The sequence below is a fragment of the Pestalotiopsis fici genome (assembly GCF_000516985.1).
Source record: "Pestalotiopsis fici W106-1 unplaced genomic scaffold PFICI_Scf_5, whole genome shotgun sequence".
Taxonomy (NCBI): Eukaryota; Fungi; Ascomycota; class Sordariomycetes; order Amphisphaeriales; family Sporocadaceae; genus Pestalotiopsis; species Pestalotiopsis fici.
In genome coordinates this window covers 382,829-405,395 of record NW_006917095.1, presented here as the reverse complement: position 1 = coordinate 405,395, position 22,567 = coordinate 382,829, and the positions used below count along the sequence as shown (strand labels likewise).

At 49.9% G+C, this 22,567-nt stretch overlaps 8 protein-coding genes across 8 annotated transcripts; 5 read left to right on the top strand and 3 right to left on the bottom strand.

The window, feature by feature from the left end:
- Positions 1 to 488: 488 nt before the first annotated feature.
- Positions 489 to 1,592, top strand: PFICI_07442 (uncharacterized protein; the record flags this gene model as incomplete). The annotated part of the gene is made up of 1 exon (XM_007836023.1): positions 489 to 1,592. One exon carries the CDS (start codon positions 489 to 491, stop codon positions 1,590 to 1,592), a length of 1,104 nt encoding a protein of 367 aa, XP_007834214.1.
- A 3,043-nt stretch (positions 1,593 to 4,635) lies between these two features.
- Positions 4,636 to 6,317, top strand: PFICI_07441 (uncharacterized protein; the record flags this gene model as incomplete). Its single annotated transcript, XM_007836022.1, has 8 exons — positions 4,636 to 4,662; positions 4,824 to 4,992; positions 5,051 to 5,098; positions 5,156 to 5,361; positions 5,412 to 5,449; positions 5,509 to 5,583; positions 5,637 to 5,702; positions 5,777 to 6,317. 8 exons carry the CDS (start codon positions 4,636 to 4,638, stop codon positions 6,315 to 6,317), a joined length of 1,170 nt encoding a protein of 389 aa, XP_007834213.1.
- A 2,259-nt stretch (positions 6,318 to 8,576) lies between these two features.
- Positions 8,577 to 9,740, bottom strand: PFICI_07440 (uncharacterized protein; the record flags this gene model as incomplete). The annotated part of the gene is made up of 1 exon (XM_007836021.1): positions 8,577 to 9,740. The coding sequence occupies one exon, from the start codon at positions 9,738 to 9,740 to the stop codon at positions 8,577 to 8,579; it is 1,164 nt and encodes a 387-aa protein (XP_007834212.1).
- Positions 9,741 to 13,413: 3,673 nt separating this feature from the next.
- PFICI_07439 (uncharacterized protein) lies at positions 13,414 to 13,856 on the top strand (the record flags this gene model as incomplete). Its single annotated transcript, XM_007836020.1, has 3 exons — positions 13,414 to 13,563; positions 13,622 to 13,724; positions 13,786 to 13,856. 3 exons carry the CDS (start codon positions 13,414 to 13,416, stop codon positions 13,854 to 13,856), a joined length of 324 nt encoding a protein of 107 aa, XP_007834211.1.
- Positions 13,857 to 14,633: 777 nt separating this feature from the next.
- PFICI_07438 (uncharacterized protein) lies at positions 14,634 to 15,664 on the bottom strand (the record flags this gene model as incomplete). The annotated part of the gene is made up of 2 exons (XM_007836019.1): positions 14,634 to 15,521; positions 15,581 to 15,664. 2 exons carry the CDS (start codon positions 15,662 to 15,664, stop codon positions 14,634 to 14,636), a joined length of 972 nt encoding a protein of 323 aa, XP_007834210.1.
- Positions 15,665 to 15,920: 256 nt separating this feature from the next.
- On the top strand, positions 15,921 to 17,388 carry PFICI_07437 (uncharacterized protein; the record flags this gene model as incomplete). Its single annotated transcript, XM_007836018.1, has 2 exons — positions 15,921 to 16,515; positions 16,577 to 17,388. The coding sequence occupies 2 exons, from the start codon at positions 15,921 to 15,923 to the stop codon at positions 17,386 to 17,388; spliced, it is 1,407 nt and encodes a 468-aa protein (XP_007834209.1).
- Positions 17,389 to 18,257: 869 nt separating this feature from the next.
- PFICI_07436 (uncharacterized protein) lies at positions 18,258 to 19,070 on the bottom strand (the record flags this gene model as incomplete). The annotated part of the gene is made up of 1 exon (XM_007836017.1): positions 18,258 to 19,070. One exon carries the CDS (start codon positions 19,068 to 19,070, stop codon positions 18,258 to 18,260), a length of 813 nt encoding a protein of 270 aa, XP_007834208.1.
- A 1,792-nt stretch (positions 19,071 to 20,862) lies between these two features.
- PFICI_07435 (uncharacterized protein) lies at positions 20,863 to 21,367 on the top strand (the record flags this gene model as incomplete). The annotated part of the gene is made up of 2 exons (XM_007836016.1): positions 20,863 to 21,144; positions 21,233 to 21,367. The coding sequence occupies 2 exons, from the start codon at positions 20,863 to 20,865 to the stop codon at positions 21,365 to 21,367; spliced, it is 417 nt and encodes a 138-aa protein (XP_007834207.1).
- Between the last annotated feature and the right edge of the window lie 1,200 nt (positions 21,368 to 22,567).

Here is a 22,567-nt window from a genome sequence, read left to right as displayed (position 1 = left end):
AGAGAATTGAGACACGGGTTGGAGTTTGTGTGAGATTTTCAAAAAGAAGCTTTCTAGATACAAATCCCAGAAACAAGACGATCTTAACAGGGTCAATAAGTAGATCAACCTTTTTTCCGCCAAGGGCAAGGCGAACCAGATCTGAAGTAACGCAAACTACGTCACTCTCGTGCCGAAACCCGTCAGCGTGGTTCTGGGCCTTGGCTGGGGAACATGATTGGTGTCGGGCATTAAAAACGACGCTAAGATAAGGTATTTTCCCTCTGCCCGCTGTCTCTTGTCCCTGAAGCCCCTCCATCAGCTCGATAAGCCTTACCATGCATTAACCTTTCCGCGGCTTTTTTTACTTTTCGTCGCAACTTTTCAATTCATTGACGGCCGTTGACGTTGACCCAAAACGAGATCGAATCGTGCGTAAACTCTATCACAGACCGTCGCCTCGCATCCTTTCGCTATCTATCTGTCCCCAGTCTCAGTCGCTCGCGATCATGGCTCCGATCCCGATCACCATCATCACGGGCTTCCTCGGCAGCGGCAAGACGACGCTGATCCTCAACCTCCTCCCCCAACTGCGCGCCACCAACCCATCATACAAGCTCGCGCTTCTCAAGAATGAATTCGGCGATCTCGCAATCGACTCACAACTAGCCTCCAGCTCGGCCATTTCGGGCGTACAGGAACTACTCAATGGCTGCATCTGCTGCAACCTCGTCGGTCAACTGGCTCCCGCCCTGTCCGAACTATGCGAAACCCAGTCCCCCGACCGCGTCGTCATCGAGACCTCCGGCTCGGCTTTTCCGGCAACACTGGCTATGGAGGTGAATCGCCTGGCGAGGGAAACGGACAAATACGTCCTCGATGGCGTCGTGAGCGTTATTGATGTCGAGAATTGGAAAGGCTACGAGGACACGAGTTACACGGCGCGCATCCAGGCGCGGTACACGGATCTGGTTGTTTTCAACAAGTGGGAAGTCTGCGACGAGAGGAGGTTCGACGAGTGTCTCGACCGGGTCGGCGATCTCGAGGTTGACATTGCCTGGGTCAAGAGCGACAAGGGCCGTGTGCCTGCCGACGTCATCTTTGGCGTCGATGGTGGACTTGCTCAAGCGCTCGAGGATGAAAGCGGGCTGGTCAAGAGCGGACACGACGACCATGCTCATGGTGACCACAAACACGACCACCAGACAGAGGTAGAGGTATTGTCAGTGACTCTGCAAGGGCCCAAGGGAGCTGCCGTGGACTCGAACAAGTTGATGGCACTTTTGAAAGCGGCTCCAAAAGACGAAGTGTACAGGATAAAATCAGTTCTGACGGCTTCATCTACTGTAAGAAACTCGGGAGACGATGAGTCGCTACCCACACCGCCGCATCCCCCAAATCGATATATTCTGAACTGGGCATTTGGACGTTGGACATTCACACCCCTGAGTGCCGATGGCGAGCATGTTTCCAGTGATCAGCTGCTTTTGCGTATGACTTTAATTCTAGCCAGATATGAGAGCACAAAGTGGAAAAAGAAGCTAGAGTCTGGTGGATTTCTAGAGATAGATGGAGGGGAAAAGGGGGAACTGACAATCTCCAAGATTGCTTGAGTGCCAGCACTAGACACCATCTCAAGAACTTATATTATAGATAGATATGACGATTATATAGAGTCAAACTAGAATTCAGCTAAGCACAAGCACTCCTAATTACCTCGCTCAGGTTGGTATCGTACGAACAACCACAAACATGGGATCTTTCGTCCTGGAACTCCGAGTCGAGGACTTCACTGGCATTTGATGTACCTGAATGGCAATGAGATAGATAAAGCACTTCACGTACCATAAGCCACCTTGATACATGATTACATATTCCACTTCTTTCAAGCTCAAAATCCCAATACACAAAGACAAAAATACGGCGTTGAACCACGGGAAAGACTATTGGCTCCATCTCTCTCAAGTATGTCTGTTACATAACAGTTTCAGACTGTAATAAAACTACTTCCTTGGTGGATTAGACCTGCACAGTTATTCCTTCAATAAGACAAGCGTAGCATATGCTAATCGTGACTCTTTGAACCACGTATTTCGGCACTTATACCAAATGGACTACTTTCCTGCCCGCCGGCACCGGACCGCCCTCAAGGATCGATGGTCTTAGGAGGCCAGTGTCACCCCAGCATGCCGAAGCCAAAAACGCGGTACCCTGAACAAGATCAAGCAAGAAAAGGTTGTTCCTGACCGATGGCGCTCACTTCCCCTGTTCTACGGCGATCGAACGATCTGAGCACAACGCCTCTGGTTCATTCACAAGCCCCCGATAGGCTGCAGGCTGTCAAGTAGCTTCGGCGCCCACCGATCAGGAGTCCGGACAGGGGTTTTCTTTTGAAAGCTGGCGGGTGAATTTCGAAAGCTAAATTCTCACTTGCCAATTTCAGTATTGGTATCATCTAAACAGTTCTGACTTGGGCAGGACGGCTTGAAGGGCTTCGAAACAAGCATTTCCAATACTTGTTTGCCTCAACATGTTGATCAGCAGTCAATTCATGCTGGTCAAAGTACGAAATCCTCAAATTACTTGGAAAGCCCCTAAACCACGAATGTCAAAGATGTCAAAGCAACTGAGTTAGGTTTATCACGGTTCTCAGACCGAATATGCTCTCGGCCAATATATCAATGTGTGGCTGTAAGCTACTGTAAGGACAGATTTAGTATATTAGAAGGCTCAGGAGATGATATGAAAAAGAACGAAAGGCAAAGCAGATCGTATAGGATTACTGATCTCTTAAACCTGCTTTCCCCAGAAAAGAGATCTTACCTCATCTCGGTAAAGTGGATATATCTAACGATGCTAGCTGAATATCAGTGTAGACCCAAATGAGCAGATCCTGTCAACCTGCCGCCCAGCAGGGCTAGATATTCACGCTTACAGAATATAGCGCCCCCCGGAAGTCTACTCCGCGTCGTTACGGTGCCATCAGAGTGCTGGTCCTCGAGTGGGCTCGAGTCCCCCGACTCTGGCGATATCCGGGAGACTCTCCCGAGAGTCTCCAAGCAGCAAGCAGCATTACCTGCGGCAAACCGGCAGCTAACGCTCGGACATTGGAGAGTTTTGTCAATCTTGTAACTGATCTGCAGAAGACAAGCCTTGAAACGCTCCCAATAATAGATGGGCAAAGCTTATAACCCTGATAAGCATTGTTGTTGCACGTTCGGAACGGTGCAAAACTTTCTTTCTTGATGTCTAGCATGCGGCACTATCAAACCTCGTAGAAAGGAAATTTCCCCTGAGTTACAAAGCACGACTCTTTGGTCTGGTTCATGCAGTTGAGCTTCTGCAATGGAAAAGCCAAAATCCCATGTGCCACACTTTGTTGCTTGTGTAGTTCCAACTGCTTGGGTCACGCTAGAATAGCGCAGTCTGTTACTCAGCAGTGAGTTCAAAGTTTTGTGTGGGAGCCCTCGAGTCAGGAGGGTTTTGCTTGGAATTTCGCTTCACAATCATGACTATCCGAGAGTTCAAGGTTGCAGACGAGACGAGGCAGTATGTGGGATCCAGATACAACGAATCCAATTTCGAGCCCATGAACCCAGCCCATGATCCCCCAAGAAATGAGCCAGCATCTGAGCACCAATTTGCGCGCGTAACAATCGGCACCAGTACCAAATCAGCCCAAGCGTGGCTTGCTAACGGCCAAAGCACCAAAGCGCTCGCGCGAGTCGAGGTGAGCTGAAGGATCAAATACCTATGGTTGGCTGGCGTGGACTTTGAGTGCATGTAGCTAGCCCTACTACCCAGTATAGCGCTGATAACGAGGGCATACTGGAGGAATCTAGTGCTCAACGAGTCGACGATGCGATCTGGAGTCGCCGTACAGCCTGACAGATGTTCTGGGGTTGCTGACTCCCATTCGAGAATCAGAAGGGGGGATTGTGCGAGATTTGCTGCGGCCGCACGCTCCTATCACGGCAGCTACCGAAAAGACCCAGATCATATAGTCAATGGCATGGCTTCCTAAGTCTGCCTGTAGTTATCCAGACCGGCTTAGTCCAGTAGATACACTATACGTCTAGTCCTCAAGCCTCATGGCCTGATTCTTTGTTCCAGATCTCCCACCACTACGGGAGCCATCCCCAGGCCCATGATTACCCAACAAGCACGCGAGACTGCCTTCAGTGTCTCCTCCTGGTAAGGCACGTCGTGGTCCAAACTCAAAGCTGGCTGCCCTACCCGGGCCGTGGAGACCCAGACACTTTCCACATAACAAGGTTTGGCTACGCGACAACCCGGCGCCGCGCCAAACCTCAAGGAATCATGGTCTTCATGCACCATTGGCATCTGTCAAACCAGGGCGCCACGTACCTGAGAGATAGCTGTCAGGCACATTGAGAGAATAGTGTAGGAGTAGGGTGTATGGGAGAGAGTCTCGCCTTTTGCCTAGCGTTCTCCTCCCTTCACACGGGGCTGGAGGTGTTATACGCCGGACAATAGATATCTTCACGGCTTGCCCCAGCGTCGAAATCGTTCGATCATCAGGCCATTCAATTGCTTGTCCTCGATAGTCTGCTGGTATACCAACGAACCGCAGCTTCCACTCGTTTAAAAAGGCACGGAAAAAAGACAACGTGACGCTTAACCGAATCGCCCAAGATGCCGATCGGAGAAGTCGATGATTCGGTACGGAGAATTTCCACGCATTCCCCCACTCTCTACCGCTCCCGAGACTTTCAGAGACATACAAGAAAGACGAATCAAAGACATTCGGAGACACTATTGCGGCCCGAGTCCGATGGGAGGACAAAAAAAATGATAGTCACTAACATCATGTCTCTCTATAGTTTCTTGCAGAGGTATGGGGCCTTTACGGAGTGGGCTGCCTGCTGCTCACTCTGCGCTTCTTCGTGCGAGTCAAGACGGTTGGGTTTATGGGCATGAGAGGCGACGATTTCTTCGCTCTCCTCGTGTTAATATTCTATACCTTGGACGCGGCGACGGTACATGTAGTGTGTAAGTGATATCAGAGCTGACTATTCTCTTCCATGTTTTACTAATTGTCCTCTTCCAGACTACGCCGGTACGAATGTCGAAGCCTCAGTGCTGCAAACTACACAGAGTATGTAACCAATCGATCATGTATCACGACTTTATCGTTCTCATACTTCTATTGCAGCACTCTCTGCCGAGGATATAGCTTCGTATGAGTTTGGATCCAAAGTCGAACTTGTCGCCTGGTATTCATATACGGCTCTCATCTGGGCCTTGAAGGGAACCATGTTGTGCTTCTTTCATCGCATGACCACTGGCCTTTGGCAACACCGCCTAGTCAAATGGATCTCATATGTTAGTGTTGCATCATATGTTGCCGTCTTCTTGACAGTAAGTAAAACATCAAGATAAAACTCGTGGCAAGTACTAAGACATGGCAGATCACTTTTGGCTGCTTTCCGACTTCGAAAAACTGGCAGTGAGTGGAGCCCAATATAGAACACCATATGGGCCAACGCGAATACTAATGCATGATAGGGTCGTGCCCGATCCGGGATTGAAGTGCACCTTCAAGATGCAGAATTTCCTCGTGGCGGTCGTGCTCAACGTCATGTAAGGCCATTTATAATTCAAGCCAACTTTTGAATACTGCTGACAACTTACAGCACGGACGCTGCCATCCTTTGTATCCCTTTGCCTCTCCTGTGGACACTCCAGGTGCCCCTCAAGAAGTGAGTCCTACCTATTCGTTGTGGCTAAACCTCCATGCGCTTAAGCTGCTGACTGACACAACTCTCACTTACAGAAAGATCGTTATTGGCCTGCTTCTGTGCTCAGGTTTATTCGTCATCACCGCCGCCATTATCCGTGTGGTCCTGACCCTGGGCGCCCACCCGTCCGCCCTCAACGTAAACCGATGGGGCGTGCGCGAGACCATTGTCGGTATCATCACGGTCAACATTCCGATCCTGCGGCCCATGGCGAGCCGCAAATTCTGGACGACGGGCGAGCTAGCGTACTCCTCGGGCGCAGGCACCAAGACGGGCGGCCGCACCCACGCCACGCTGGCGACAGGCCACGGCCCCTACGAAATGACGGGCAGCGTCAGCGGGCACAGCCGGCGCAAGGACAGCTTTGGCGGCAGCGAGGAGTTCATCATTGGCAAGAATGCTACCGTGGAGCACCACGCCAATGCCAACCTCAAGCCCGGCGGAAACGATGTGGTTGTCCATACAATGTACCACGTCACTAGCGAGGACGTCACTTCGCATCCACAGTCTCCCGACTGGGAGGCCAAGGGCGGCACTACACAGGCCATGGCTTATAGAGGTAATAGCGCTGTGTAAAGAACCAGGAGGAAGAAAGAGGAGACAAAAGAAAAAGGAAAAGAAAATACACTCAATCGTCATATGACGAGGGAAACTAACCGGAGAGTAATGGGGTGATTGTATCGATACCCTAGTAAGGACACATCATTGGCCGTGCATGAATTTACCAAGCGATATTTGTTTTTCAGGGTACTTAATCAAGCAAAGGAGGACCCTAGACTCCAAGAAAGAGAGTCAGATGTACCATAAATAAAAGACACTACAGCGACTACAAGTTTCCTTCATATACTTATAATAATCTCATCTAATAAAGACACCAAATGAGAATACTAATAAGCTTCAAGAAATTTTGTGTGTTGCAATTACAACAATAGTCACTATATCATTGTCTTTCGATTCGCAATACTAGGTGAAAATCACGGAGCATAAAGATCAAAGATGAACGTCCTCCTATATGAAGCTATCCTGACTAGCATAAGTTGTCAAACGAGGGCCACGACAGAGTGGTAACCGTTCCGGCGACCTTGAACATATCCAAATATTGTCCTCCGTGCCAAAGTACGTTGGTAATGTTGATCAAAAGGAGTCGCGCTCAACTAAACAAGCTCGATGGCGAGGTTGCACATGGTGGCTAGCAACCCTAGCCGCATCGCGGGTCGTTGTAGCAGTCCAACTATAATCATGAGCGACTGTAGGACTTGGAAACTGGGCTCATACTTACTGCACAGCAGGCAGGGATGCTGGGTTCGCGAGCTTCGAGCTGCTGGGGTACAGTGGCCGCATGGCCAGCAGCGAGGAGAGTGACAAAGGCTAGGTAGAAGTTCATTTTGTGAGACTGTCGAGTACTGAGTTGATTGTGATTGTGGCAGAAGGAGAGCCAATGCAACCAGAATTGACAGGCCACATATATATATTCGATTTTGCTTGTACAAAATATCATGGTATACCAGTGTCATTGGTGGAACTCTATGCATGGGTCAACCAAGGCACTCCAATACCTCCCCGAGTACGCAAGTAGAGCAGTCCTTTCAACAGGCATTCATTCTACCATGTGATATCACTTCGTGCCCACAGTTCGCAGCAAAACTCACGACAACGACACTACCACTGGCGGGGCAACGATAGTCATGAGTGAAAACATGAATGGAAATCCCATGTTACGTTACTGAATCTTTCCACCAGTCAATACTGCCAAGCATCGATTCCAGTGGACATGAAGCGACAAATTATCCAACCAGGAGGAGAGCTTACGTTATGGTGTAGTCATGCTCGAACGAACTCGGGCGAGCATCTAGCTTCTTACCTATAAGGGGGTTCCTGATCATCAGACCAGCAGACGTAGAATATATATCCGTTCATACATTTAAGGTTAATCTATCACAGCTATGGACTATGTCCACTTTGGTTGGAAATAATTAGGCGATACTCTCTCGTAGCTTTCCTATTCTGGCAGTTTACGATGTTGTCATCATATCCCTGCCTTTTGTCAATTATATGCAGTACATCACCCGCGCGAGTAAGACTTTTGGCCTTGGACCTGCACAGACGGTACCGCAGCATCGTCAATTTGCACGGTCATCGAACCAGATCAATCAAATAATGATCTTCCGCCAAGGCTTTTTATCTGATGAAACAGGGAATCGATCAGATAATGTACCTCGGCTGTCAAATTTGGTTGTGGGGTTTTCTCACTCGTGGTACGAATACGATGCACGATGCTCCTCGCGGGTAACGTACCGCCATCCGCCTCATCGACTGGGACTCAATGACCGACCTATCGGATTGTATTCAATGCTCGGTAGGTCCATAGGAGCGGGAAGTTCCAGGTGTCTATAGTATACTGTGTACAAACGTCAGTACTATGCGTTGGCAGTGTCGAGGATCAGTCGCTCGCTCCACTTTGACTTGTCCACCTTGAGGGCGACGACTCGTAGCAAGTATACCAATCTTTATCTTACCTGCGGCCAACGGTTCAACTCAGCTGAACTCTCCTTCCCTTTCCATTCACGGAAACTTTTAACGGTATAGATGATTTTCACGAACATGACAACGGAACAAATTATTCAATCAGAATTCAATTCGCCCAGGTTCGCATAACGCCCGGAGCCTCGAAATCACGCTGGGTATCCAAGAGATGTTGTGCACTGTGACCGGTCCAATCAACGCCAAAGTCAAAACCAAACCATTTTCCACCTTTCCCAAGTCCGGCTTGATAGGATACCTCCCAGCTATTTGCAAGACCGTTTCATAAAGACACATTCATTCCATCGGGAACTCTCAACATGCCGGATATGGACGAGGCACATTCTCAAGATAATTTCCAAGGCTTGCGTTATTTTCTATCCTGGTTGTCGGTGAGACCATGTAGACTGGCTCGTTCAAGATCATCGGGCGTCTACCGGGGTCATGTGTCGCAGGATCCCGGAACAAGATCGAAGTGTCGGGCATGGCTCGTGGCATCGAAATAGATGCTGATTGTGTCGGACTCATACCATGAGTCACAGGTATAGTACGTTGGCGTGAAGCATTCTCCATGTCCTGTATCACGGCCGTCGTGTACTCGGACATTGTCGATGTACTGTCATTCCTTATCTGCGGCCCAGTCGATATACCATAAGTAGCGAGCATCGAGTCATATTGCTCTCCAGCACCCAGGACAAAACGCTTCGCTTCATTCTCGACCCATTTGTTGATTCTGACATCGCCGCAGTTGGCATGCGCCATCAAGGCGGCCCGCATCTGGTTGAACTCCATCAATAGTGCGCTGTGCTCTGTTCTGAGTCGGGTGTTGCGATCTTCGAGCTCGAGCTTGGTATCCTCCAAGTCAGTCATCCATGTTTTCCTCTTTTCTCGGCATTTCCCTGCAGCCACTCTGTTTCTTTCCAAAAACTTCTCCCTCTTGGCCGTCTCCTCCTCTACGCTCAGCTCTGGTTTTGGACGAGGTTTCCGAGGCCGCCTTCGCCTGGGTAGTAACGGCGCTGGCGGTGGAAACACTGCCTCTGAGGGTTTCGATGGTTGAATGGGATAAGCCGCGAGATCCGGTGGTGTAATATTTGGAGTAATGCTCTGTCCAGATAGCCTTGACTCTGGTGTACTGGACGGACCGCTGGTAAGCTCTGGGGATTCGAGTTTCAAACGATCAAGACTAGGCGCCGGTGACAGCCGTCTCTGGCGCTGGTGATTGGGTGGTGCCGATCCATATATATCAAGATCGGACTGAACGGACGCTCTCGCTGGTAAAGATGACCGTGTCAACGGTGGCTGCATCAGCCCGATTGGCATGTGCACAGGCTGTGATGGTACAGCCTCGGGGAATGAGAGCGCCGCAAATCCTGAATGATATATTTGCTGCGAAGCACCGGCCTCTCCATCAAAGGCTTGATAACCTCGACCATCTTGTGCTTGCGGATCATAACTGTAAAAATGCGCATCGCCGTCCATCCTTCCAATGTACTGACGCGCCGTGAGGATGAAAGTGACCAGGATAGATGCGCGCAAACAAGAACAGGACGGTGGCAGTATATTTTTTTGGGTTCCGGAAAACAATAATAGGCTGATCCTCGCCCGACCCGGGCGTCTGACGTCTGTTCGGTGAACGGCACAGAACACTCTGCGGCCAAGCACAACAGAAGTTGCGCTAAACCTCCTCAGTCTTTAATTGGAAGTCAGGATTATCTGATCAAGGCTCTAGAATTTGGGTTAATCAAGTATTGAAAACATGATCTCTGACCAGTTTAATGATCTGATTGTTTGTTGCAAGCGCTTGACACCGAATAGGCCAGGAGGAGCGCACTATTGAATCGAAGCTTGTTGGGACTGGATTAGCCCGACTACCTATCGAGCGATGTTTGGATCCTCTCGCAGGAATGAGGCACAGTATTTCTCTGATCCCAATACAGCCAACAGGTAAGGCTGCCACTAATTCCCGAGGAGTTATGTCGTTTGTTGCAAGCCAAAGATGGAACGTTTTCTTCTGGGTCGGTTCTAGAATTTTATCTTGATATGTTAATCTTAATATCTTTATAAATGTCGATCTCTGGCACCGAATAACGAGGTTGAGTATGACAGTTCAACGTTTTTTAACCCATGCGAAATATGAAATCGGGCAAGAAGGTACTGCTGTGGTCGCCCGATGGGACCTTGGTCATTCAGCGTCTGTGTCCAGACTTGCGTTGGTGCTCAGGTATTGATTTTCCCAGTGACCTGGTCGTTTAATGCCGCTGAGCTGTCGTAGCTGTGGGTCCGGTCACTGTTGGTGGTTGAAAATGATTGATGCTATGATAGGAGATCCCTTTCTTAATTTGACGATAAGTGATGTTTGATAAAGGTGACGAGAAGAGTAGAGAAATATGACGTGCATATGGCAATGCTGCGTGGTAAATGAGATAATAGAGAGCGGGATATGGTCTGGGCGTCTATAACGTGCTCGCTATGTATAAATGGAATGAGATTTTCAATATTGGTAATGATGTAAGAGAGGAAATCAAGGATTTGAAAGCTCATCTGGCGGGAGATGTTACCATTTGCAGTAATAGAGTATGTCGGTAGGACATGCGGCGAGTCTCGATCTTTCGATCTAATTCTGCATCACGGCTGTTGGAGGATCATCGCATTATCATGCCTCTTTGCCTAACGGCACAATACTAGAACAGAGAGCCTAGACCACTTGCCGGCTTATGAATCTGACCACCTCAACTCTCAAAGGACTTCTAAAAGGCGGCATGCCCATGTGCGCAGCTGCACAGGAAGTTTCTTCTTGGGATGAACAAGGTATAGCTTCCAATGCATATGCCGAAGAACAAACGGCATTGACATCGCATGCTTGAATAGGTTGACTAGCTAACGAAGCCCAATAGATGGTGAGATTGATACAAGCAGTTGTTATGGGACCTCGAAGACATGTTCAGGATGTTGACCAACAAGGCAGATTTGGCATCAAGCCAGCATGGGGCCGATAGATTATGGGTGGTTCGATCTGACGCCCGCGGAGTCCGTCAAAGTGTATTGTTAGAAAACCCCAAGTGTCACTCAGCATACCTCCTTGTACGATCGACGTCCACGAAATCGAGGTATGTACTTGTATCCCTGTGCCGAGACGCAACTGGAGATGCACGTCGACAGGCCCCAAGAACGACGACAACCAGATACAGCCTCGATCTATGCCAGGCAGATGCGAGCAGCGGGCCAACCTGGCAATATCAGGCCTTTCTCGGCTACTCACAAGTAAAGAGACATGCCTCGTGCGAACTGTCAGGTAGGATTGTCGATGGTTCATGCGCGAAGCAATGAAACAACCCATTCCATCCGTTAAGCGACAAGGAACGCGGTATGATATACGATTGGCGGCCCTGCACTGATCGACAAAGACCTCCGCAGCATTGCCCCCAAGTCGCTCAACTCCTAGGAACTGTCAGACAAATTGCAGCTATTGCAGGAAATTTTGATGAATAATCCAGTGTAAGCAAATGCTCCATGTCATCTCCTTAGGAGCTGGGGGTCATAGGTATTCAACTTCTAATATTCCTGCCTGTCAGATCGTAGCACGTGTTTGGCGATTTACACTTTGTTAGCTTGGAACCGATACAGTTGAAAGGACAGTGATGCTCAAGGCTCCGATTATTAGAGATGCTGCACTCCAGAATGCATAAGCAGTAGAGCGGCGGAGCTCAGACAGGAATCGGTATTTCTTGGCGTTTGGATCGTCAGGGCAATGATCCTATCCTGCAAGTTGATCCTTCTGGTGGAATCCACTGGGCCTACCGAGATAGACTTAACAGGGGATTAGACGCTGCGGCTATTGGGTCCAATGGTTGAATGCGGCAAGTTGTACGTTGCATGCGGACTCGCGAAGGATGCGGATTAGAGTTCTAAGCCTCCAGTCCGAGGCTAGGGATCGTGCCTGATCCCACGAAACCGACTGACAGCTACACAGAACAGATTTACATTTGAAATCAGTGCAAGGGCATGACTTCATCAAACACTTGTTTAGACGATAAAAAATCTGTTGCATGGAAGAGCACGGTGAAGGCTCGCATCCTCAACTTGTTAGCGGCACAACGTTGCTGTTTCGTGACACTCTCGGTATGCGAAACGCCAACCAGGCATTCCGAGCCGACATGCCGGCAATATCCGTCGGCAGAAACAATGGCACCTTGGCCGAACATGTGTTATCGTCTCGACCACGCCGCTGATGATGGGAGTCGCCGGGGCACTCCTGGGCGGTGACATCAGAACACAAGGACGCCAACATCGAAGTCCTATGACGATGGAGCGTTTCGTGTGGCACGGTCGAGCCTACATGAGATTGTCACGTCCAAACTGGCCTGGAGTTCCTAAATTTGGAAGCTTGGCAGTGTACATACGATATAGGTTCGTAGTCATGGAGCTCAACTCCACGACATTCCCGTCAAGCGAGTCTTGACTCTGGGGATCCTCAGCTCCACTCCATGAGTTGGGGCTCTCGATGTTGGTGCTTCATGGCCCAACATGCTTAGACATAACGCAGTCGCAGTCTCGGCCTACATTAGCTTGGGTAAATTTCGGTCTCGTAAAAGGACCCATTTCAGTGCGATCGATGCCATTGTGAACGTCGTTGGGGATATTCCCCCACTGCCAGCCATAGTTGCGCAAAGTTGAGCAAGTGAAAATGTGACCGATACCCAAGACGGTTGGTTGTCGGTTGCCCGTGGAAAAGAACAAAAAATCATGACAATGTACTCCGACAGCATTCGAGAGGAGTTCCAGAGAGGCTTACCTGGATCATTCATAGAAAACAAAGACACAAATTACGTTGAAGCCGAAACCGTTGGCAGCCAGTGGAACAGTTGAAACTCAATGCCAGTGTCCATTTTAGGCACTTTAATTGCTAGGGCCCCTGCGTCCTCCATTAGTGACGGACACGTGAGTCGAGTCGCGTCTCCCACCCGCACCTCGGTCTGGACGCGTTTGCCCCACCTAAACTTGCCTAGTACCAGGCATCGAATCTTTCTTTACTTGTCAAGAAGTACTGTGCAATTGATCATAGCATATTCAAACCTCCTGATTTGATTTCAACTCGGAGAAAAATCAACCTTGAATTAGCTCCCTCGATCAAGTTGGTTGTCGTATCGTCAAAATGGAGCCCATTTCGACCCCTCGCGTCTCTGGCCGCTACATCGAATCATACATCAACAAGAATGTCATGATCGTAGGCAAAGTGATTCAAGTCCGCGGCACAGAGGCCTTGATCGATGCTGACGGCCAGATCTCCATCAACCTAACCGCTGTATGTCATAGCATTTCTCGAAAAAGGGCTGGGATTATCAATGCTGACTGGCTGATAGCAAGAGCATCTTACTCCCGGCAATGCCTGCCAGATTATTGGCAAAGTGAACACAGATCTCTCCATCAAGGTTCTGACGTCCAAGGATCTCGGCGACAATGTCGGTATGTTGATTTCACATATCTCTATAATCTATACTGTATACCCGGCTAAATAGGCATACAGACTACAACGTTGTGCAATCAGTGGTAGACGCCACGCAGCAGTATAGAGAAATGTTTGTCTTCGACAACTGACGAGACGATGCGCGTTCGTTGAACCCTCCCGGCTACACGCTGGGCTTCGTGGACTTGCTCTGGCCGGCGGGCTCCCAACGCGCCTTCTCGTCGTCATCCTCATCCACTCAAAAGCAGCAGCAGCAGCAATCATCGCGGCGGTCAGGAATCCAAGCTCAGAGGTTCACTAGATCGTCTCAGCTGCCGCCTCCTTCTTCTATCTCTTCTTCTTTGTCAAATCAACTTCCGCGGTCAAGGTCCAAATCGACACCCATCATGGGCAGACCTACGCAAAATCAATCTCCGCGAAAACGGAGATCCATCCCCGAACTCTGCGGCACGTTGGCCGGCAGTCAATCTTGTGGAAGCAGTAGACAATCTCGTGGTACAATTCAGAGGACAGTGAGGGAGCAAGATTACGAGGATGAGCTCATGAGGACGGTTTTGGAAGGCTTTGGGGGGCTCTCGGTCACGATGCAACGAGATGACGGTGGCCGTTGGAGAATAAGGCGAAAGAATCCTTTCGCAGTGAAATGAAATAATGACTACTTATGCAGATACTCGTCATGGCAGGTCAATTACGCTGTGGCCCGAGATAAATAAACACAAAACAAAATCACGAGACATATCGTGCCAAACGTGGAGTTACAAAACAGTAAAGAAGCATACAACTCCACATCCGGTGTCTCCACTACTACGAGTTGACATGTAGAGATGGGACTATTCGCTGGCCAATTGTACATTTTGATTTACAGTAGATCGTATATAATACATGACACGCCTTTTGACGCGCTCGGTCTACTCGACGATAATCTTTCCGCTCTCGGGTCCTTTCGAGCCCACCACTGCGCCGTTCATAAAGACACTCGACACCAGATCACTTTGATGCCTCTCAATCATCTCCTTGAGCGCACTTCTCTCAACAACGAGCCTGCCTGTTTCAAGTAGGTCTTTAACGTCGACATCGTCGACATCGAGCGCACGGCCGTATCCTGGTACGAGATCCATTGCCTCAAACAAGTTATCCCGCCACGAGCCGGTAATGATTGTGCTTCTTCCATGCTGTTTTCCCCACTCATTGCTATCCAGCACCTGTCTTGCCCAGCGCGCCTTGAAGCCATCGAGCAACTCCTCGTCTCTGATCTGGTGGTTCAGGACAAGCTCCTCGAATTCGGCGGGTAGCGGGAGCTCCATTCCATCCTGGCACACGACCAGTTCGCCTCGGCGGTATCGGTAGGAGAGGGCCGTCCTCCATGCAAGATCGTAGACCTTCTTGTTGAGCTTGGTGCCGAAATCGCGAGGCTTGGGACCAAACGTCTTTCCACCACCTCTCCTCAGGGGAGACTGACCGTCGCCGACTCGCGCCCGGCCGAGACCCTTTTGCGCATAGAGCTTGCGTCCGGAACCACGGACTTCCCATCGTGTCTTGGATGAAGCGGTTCCTTGTCGCGTGTTGTCACCCTCGTATACCACGGCCAAGTGAAGAATGTCCCGGCGCAATGGCAGGTTGAGGTGCTTCGAGGACCAGGCTTCGAGGCGTTGGGGTTCATACGAAGGAAACGAGAAAATCGTCAACGGAACAGTCGGTTGAGACTGGTAAATATTTGAACTCGTGTCTACTGATGCAGTCGTTTGTGGAAGAGTCGCCTCAGTGGCCATTGACCTGGTGAGTGCTGGGACTCGGTGCTGGAAATGGATAGGTATTAGCAAAAGCGCATTGAGCACTGCAGAGGGAATTGTCATACCAGACCGGCTTCTCTACATGATTGAGATGTGAGGCTGAGAGCTCTGAAGGCCTCACCTAGACCTCGGACACCCTTTGAAGCCATGATGAAACGTGATGGACGGTATTGATTGATGCCGTCAAGCTCCAATCAACACTTGCAATAGCTCAAGGTTCCCGTCCAGAAAATTATCGAACTTGCGATTGGCAGCTGCGGGCGGGCCGCAAAGAAAGAGCCAAGGCAAGGTGGGTCCGTCTGGCCCCCTGCTCGATGTCGCGCTTGTTAGGTCGAGCTTCAAAAAAGTTCGAACTCGGACGTCTGGACAAAGCTTTAGAGCTCGAATGCACGATTGTACGGAGCCATGTCGAGTTGCCAGAGGGTCGCAGGACCAATAACCCGGTCATTGCGTCAGGCGCCGGCCTTTCAGTCTTCTTCATTTGCCCTGAGCCGCACTTTTACCCAGAGTACAGCCAGGAAAGATGAGGTGACCACCACGACTACGACCGCACCGCCGGCATCTGAGCCGATACCCACTCCGAGCAGCACAATCGCAAAGTCGGCCGACTCTCAAGCAGCATCGCAAGATGCCAGAGATACTGTTACGAGCTATTGGGGAGAGAGGAAGCTAGTAAAGCAGGGCCTGCCGCCAATTGGTTCAAGACGTCGCCGAGCCGCCATCAAGACTTCGCCAAATATTCCCTTCGAGCTGCTGCCGTACCAATGCTTCCAAGAAGCTCGCAAGATCCTTCAGGAGGACCGCCAAGAGAAGCTCGAGGCGCTCCAGTCGACACTGGCATCCATGAAAAGGCTAGAAGAGACACCAGCGGACAAGCTGCCTGGAGGAGAGACGAAGAAGAACAGGCGCTTGGCCAGTTTACGAGACTATGTCGAGGAACTCAAAGTTTTGGTCGATATCAACGATCCAATTGTCAAGCGCAAGTTTGAAGATGGTCTTGGTAAGTCATGCGCCTGACCAATATCCATAATCGAGGACCAGAGGACTTACACGAGAGTTAGGCGATTTCGACAAACCCGTCTACCGTCACCTAGCCGAGAAGAAGTGGCGTGGATATCCCTTCCGTCTCATTAAGCAAAGAATAGAGACCTTGAACATTGTGCCGGATGTTCTCCCCAAGTTCGAGCCGACGGTCGACGTGCAAATGTTCTTCCGCAGGAACAAGGTTGAGCCTGGCGAGATTCTGGACAGCAGAGTGACAGAGACTCCTCCTCGCTTGAAGGTGCAGGTCTTCAACTCTGGCGAGCGGCTAGTCTCTGTCGTCGTCATGGACTCGGATGTCCCCAACGCCGAGACGGACAGCTTCGAACGTCGCTGCCACTATCTTGCGGCAAACATCCCCATCTCTCCCAATACTCAGTCTCTGCCTCTCGGTCTAGTCAACAAAGAGACAGAGCTGGTAGTACCATGGCTGCCTGCATTCTCGCAAAAGGGTGCTCCCTACCACCGTCTGTCCGTATTCGTGCTCGAGCAGAAGCCAGGCGAGAAGCTAGACCTTGCCAAGCTCAAGGAGCTGTACAGCGGCCGTGATGGATTCAGCTTGAAGAGCTACCGTGACAAGTTCGGTCTGAACCCCGTGGGCTTCAACATCTTCCGTACCGTCTGGGATGAGGGTACAGCGGGAGTCATGGAGCGCCATGGCATTCCTGGTGCTGACATTGAGTTCAAGCACAAGCGTGTGTACTCGATGAAGGGAGAGAGGAAAGCCCGTGGTTGGGAAGTCAAGCGACAAAAGCCCAAGTACAAGAGCTTGTGGAAGTATACCCACAGAGTTCGTGGAGTGCCTCGTTACAGGGGACGCCGAAAGGACTAGTCGCCCAAACTTATGGGTTTGTTTCTGTCGGCCTTTGGCATGTGTCTGCGCTCTGTCAAAACTGGAGGATCTGTGTTCATATGATCAAACTTGTGTGCCGACAATGGATGAGGATAGTCTCTGTTGCGGGTCGGCCGATATACTGTATCATATTATAAAGCATCAAAATGGGGATAGATCTCCACGCTGTAACAAAGCAATGTACAATTCATTATACAATCTCCATGGCCTGCCTTATATACTTGGTGTCAGGTGTGTTTAAAGCATGAAGTCTATGGTGGCAGTATACAACCACTGTCTCGCATTGTGTCAATCACCAAGACCTGTATCCAAAGCAATGTTGCCATTGATTAGAAAAAGACAACCCCCATTGAAAGGATAAATCTTCCAATTCCTAATAGTATGCATAGGCCTGCCTCTAGGCTGAGACATACCAATGAATATCTGCCTGTCTCCTAGGCAAGATTGGAGATCAATGTCACACACTTGCATCAATGAAATGACAGGTATAATGACATAAGGTAGTCATTTTCAAAAGGACATGGTTTGCAATAATGTCAATTGTATGCTGGAAGACTCTGCCCAAGACAAAAATACAATAGTAAGTACCCACCCTAGGCCGAACGAATACCCAACTCTCTTATTCTATGATTATCCATGTGGTCCGGAATGCGAGACGGAGCAGGCGATGAGAAAAAAAATAATAAGTAAAGAGCAGATACATCAAATCATTAAACATATGCGAGAAGGCCAACCACGGGAGCCCAAATGGCCGACCATTCGAGACATCCCTACCTCCTTGTTCTTCTTCTGTTTTTTAACCAAATCCCCTCCATCACCCTTATTCGATATTAGTTTCCAGTCCCCGATTACAAGGCAAGAAGTGGCACAATGGCGATCACTGCCAGGCCAGAAGCAGCAAGGACACTCCTGAAGGATGCGGCGCCGGCAGTGACCGGAATTGGCATGCTGCTCGAGGTGCCATTGCTGCCGCTGCTGCTGGTACCGTTTCCAGCAGCGTTTGCACCGCTCATGCCCATGGGACCAGAAGATCCTGTACCAGAGCCGGAGCCGGAGCCAGTGTTGCCCGATCCCATGTCACCCATATCCGAGCCTTGTGGGTTGGAGGATCCAGAGCCTGAGCCTGAGCCAGAAGATCCAGGGTTGGAGCCTGCTCCGTTGCCACCGCCGTTTGCACCAGAGCCGTTGGGACCCGAGCCAGATCCGTTTGCGCCAGAACCGTTGCCCTTGCCGCCAGGAGCGCCCGTTGGGTTGGCACCACCAGCACCGCCATTGCCTCCACCTGGTGCAGCCGCAGTAACAGTGACAGTGGGAGTGATATCAGCAGTAACACCGTTGCCCTGGATGACAACAGTGGGAGGCACGCCAGTCGGCTGGGCGCCAGGGCAGGTAATGACAATCTCGGAGGAGGGTCCGCAAGAGTCGCACGTAACAGTGGTAACGACAAAGCCAGCAGGAATGGGCGGAGGCAGGTAGTTGGCCGGGTTGCCGGTGCAGGTTTCCTCGATGGTGTAGGTGGCCGTCCACATGCTGGTTGGGCAGGCGGCAACCAGCTCAGTCACATATGTAGTGGTCCATACTGTCTGGATGGCAGTAGACGTGGTGGGAACACATGACCAAAAGGCCGATGTGGCAGTACCGTTGATGATGGTGGTAGACATCTTTGACTATAGTGACGAGGTAAGTCGACGAGATCAATTCAGAAACGAGTGTCTAGGATATTTTGCAAAAAGAGCGTCAGAGCCAATGTGGCAAGTAGAAACGAGCGACTGAGTATTAGAGATCCGTCGAGACCAAGCTGTTGATGCTGGAGAAGATTCTTTTTGACGGAAACAGCGGTCGTTGGGGACGACTCTTATAACGAAGGCGGCCATGAGACCGTTCCTGCGGAAGCGCGTCAACATTGCTGTCTCAAAATCATTGGATATCAACATGCTTGGTGACCATGCCCACGAAGAATGGCACGGGATTACTGCGCATTCCACTACCAAGAGACTACCACTTAACTGGGCAGCGTACACTGGTTCGAAAATATGGCGCTGAGATGAGAGTCTGAGATGACTGCCCAGGCCGCAACCGTTTGCAGTAGCAGAGAGGTGGCTGAGACTTTGCATGCCGTTTTGCTGTTGCCCAGTCTGCTCCCTTGCGGGTAGCAACGATTTTTCTGCAACGTGCAGCCACAATTTGCCTTGCACACATGAAGTGACAGCACGGCAGCTCATGGGATGCTTGATGGCAAGCACTCATCGTCAGCGCCGTCGTGGGTGGACGGCCCATGGATCATTTGAGCATAGCATTCTGAATAAGAAAAGTAATGGTCGGTGGCAGCCTCACACACACCTTGAGAGAACGACGACAGATTAGTCGCACTCAGCTCTCAGTGATGAAGGGTAGCAACGCTCAGTTACACGTCTACGCTACTTAGGCATTAAAAAACAATTCAAGCAATATTTGATTGGAATGTCTCCTGAAAATTTCGACATTCACCGCGCATTGTCCCGAAGGACGCACGGAAAACTTCCTAGCCAGGATATTGGTCTCCAACGCGACTTCTCTTATAGAGAATGGCAACACATCACTGTAGAAGTTCGAGGTGAAGGTCGTGGCTGCGTTGTGAATACTTTTTGATCTGAAGAGCAAATCCAGAAGGGGACTGCGAAGCAGCAGATTTGCGACACAGAATTTATACCAGGTGCGGGTGGATCCCCGGGCGGTGAAGTGCGGCTAAATTGAAAGCGGGCCCCAGCGCGTTTGTATAGGTTCATACTCAGGTCGGCCACGCGTTTGACAGATGAATCTGTGTAGTATTATGACATGTGCTATGTATATTCCAAGTAACACAAATTGTTATTCAATGAAGTGAGCGCTAGCTTATGGGATGTATCATCATGAAGATATCTTCAAGGTATCCTGCGCATGCAGATGGACGTTCAAGAGCAAGCGGCGGGCTCTATGCTCACAAGGTACCATGTACTGCCTCACTACTGCATGGTATTTCTTACAACTCGTGTACGATTGATTACCTAGGTACGCGTGCGGGATGGGCACTGACTGAGCTGTCGCGAAAAATCAGTATAGATGGAAAGAATATTGAATCCACCTTTATATACAGTATCGGGAAGGTTCCGCGAATGTCTACTTTGTAATTATATTCTCTTTACTACACATGCTTCTACTATGTAATACTTCCTAGCAGTAAGAGCGTCAGCAGGGTTCTGTTCGGCATTGTGCCAAGCTGCAACGGAACCAGGTAGCTCCCCACTGAGACCCGGCGGGGCTTCAAGCTGAGCCCGCTGTCCGCCGCCTTGCCTTTCAGCGCGATCGACCGCTTCAACATCAGCGCGTCAGCCCAAACCTTGTTATCAACGTGCTTGTCCGGAGTCCGGGAAACTGCGCAAGCGGGGGGACGACAACCTGTCTTTTGCGCTCCCCAATTTCTTCTCTGTCCGATTGATGCCGTCCGACGACTACACGGCGTTTAGCGGAGGCGGCGCCCTCAAGCTAAAGGGAGGCAAGGTCTCCAAGTCCAAGAAGAAGAAGAAGGACAAGGCCGCCGGACTGGAGCACGCTCTCTCGACGGGCGAGCCGGCTGACAGCAAGGAGCTGGAGAAACCAGCCGGCAAGAAGAAGTCCCCTCGGGATGACGAACGACCGGAAGAGGAGGACGAGCACGATGAGCCGATAGAATACAAGACCGAGGCGCAAAAACGTCACGAGGAATATAAGAGGAAAAAGGTTCGTAAAAACACACTTCCCAGTTCATTCCAACCTTCCTGCAAACGAGAGAAATCGTGTCACTAACGATGCATGTCCCTCAATACAGATGCTAGAACTTGCGCAATCCTCGAGTTCGAGGCCGGAATTGCTCAAGACGCACAAGGAGAGGGTAGAGGAGCTCAATACCTATCTATCGAAACTCAGCGAGCATCACGATATGCCCAAGATCGGACCAGGCTAGACAAATACAAGAACCAATCCAAACCTACCAAAACCGCGTTTCATCTCCAAAGCGGAAGTGGTATTATATATGCATCTCTAATTATTCATCTTTGCTAAAATACCATGTCCAAACGGTGTCACGAAAGATGAAGAAGACAAAGGGCCACGAGGGGAATGGGGGAGAAAACGACAAAAAAGATCGATGGCTCTGGTGGTTCATTTGATTCGAACCAAGCCCCCTCCCAAACACCCTCTCGTCAGATCGGAGAGAATCTCAGTTTTCACCTGGGTGGCCACTACACTCAAGAGCTTGTTTCTTTACCGCTCGGCCATTGGACCTCGTGATTTTGTGGTTGATGATTTTCCTCTTTTTCGCATTGATATCTTCTCTCCATCATTCAATATGCACTACATGGCGTTTGATGCATTCTTGATGTTCATGCGAATAGGCAGTGCACCTTTTACGACCTTTTCATTCTACAAGCAGCAACTAGGAACAGGCGAATTTAATGTCTTGGATGGGCATTTGCATCCCAATAGCCCCGACTCGATTCATCGTAGCGACACACTGCAGTGCTTATATTTCATGTTTAGTGTTTATCGTTGCATTTCTTGCACTTGTCCGCATTCCTCCCATGTGCGTGCATTTGTTATGCGTTATAAGACAACAACAACATCAACAACAACAAATACCTGCCTACCCACCGAGGATCTCAATTAGGCTCTACGCGCCAGTGTATGTCTCTGATCACTCATTGTCTCAGAGTCCACGTCGGCAGCTTCCTATGCAATGCGACCAGAGCTCAGTAAAGATCCTACATCTACACCTACCTGCTCTTCTCACTTGCGAGTTTAGCGGACAGCGCATAAAACCCAGTAATGCCCGCTGCAACGGGAAGTACATGAACCTCTTACCACTTGCTCTCCTGTTACAATTCAATCCATGTCATTACCGGTGATTCAATAACCCTCCAATTCCCTAGGGAGGCAGTCGACTTGCACACGAAACACACAAGGTTTATTATCAATGTTTTTAGTATGTTGACAATTAATGTCTATTCCCTTCTATCCGTTTGTGGCTGTTGGAATGATTACAGCGTATTTACTATTTCCTATTGTGTGTCGCTTGACTTTCCCGATAATGCCAAATGCTGTTTTTCTATGCCCGCTATGCTGCCCAGGGTATCTAAGGAGTGTATATGCCATGAAACGCTTTGTA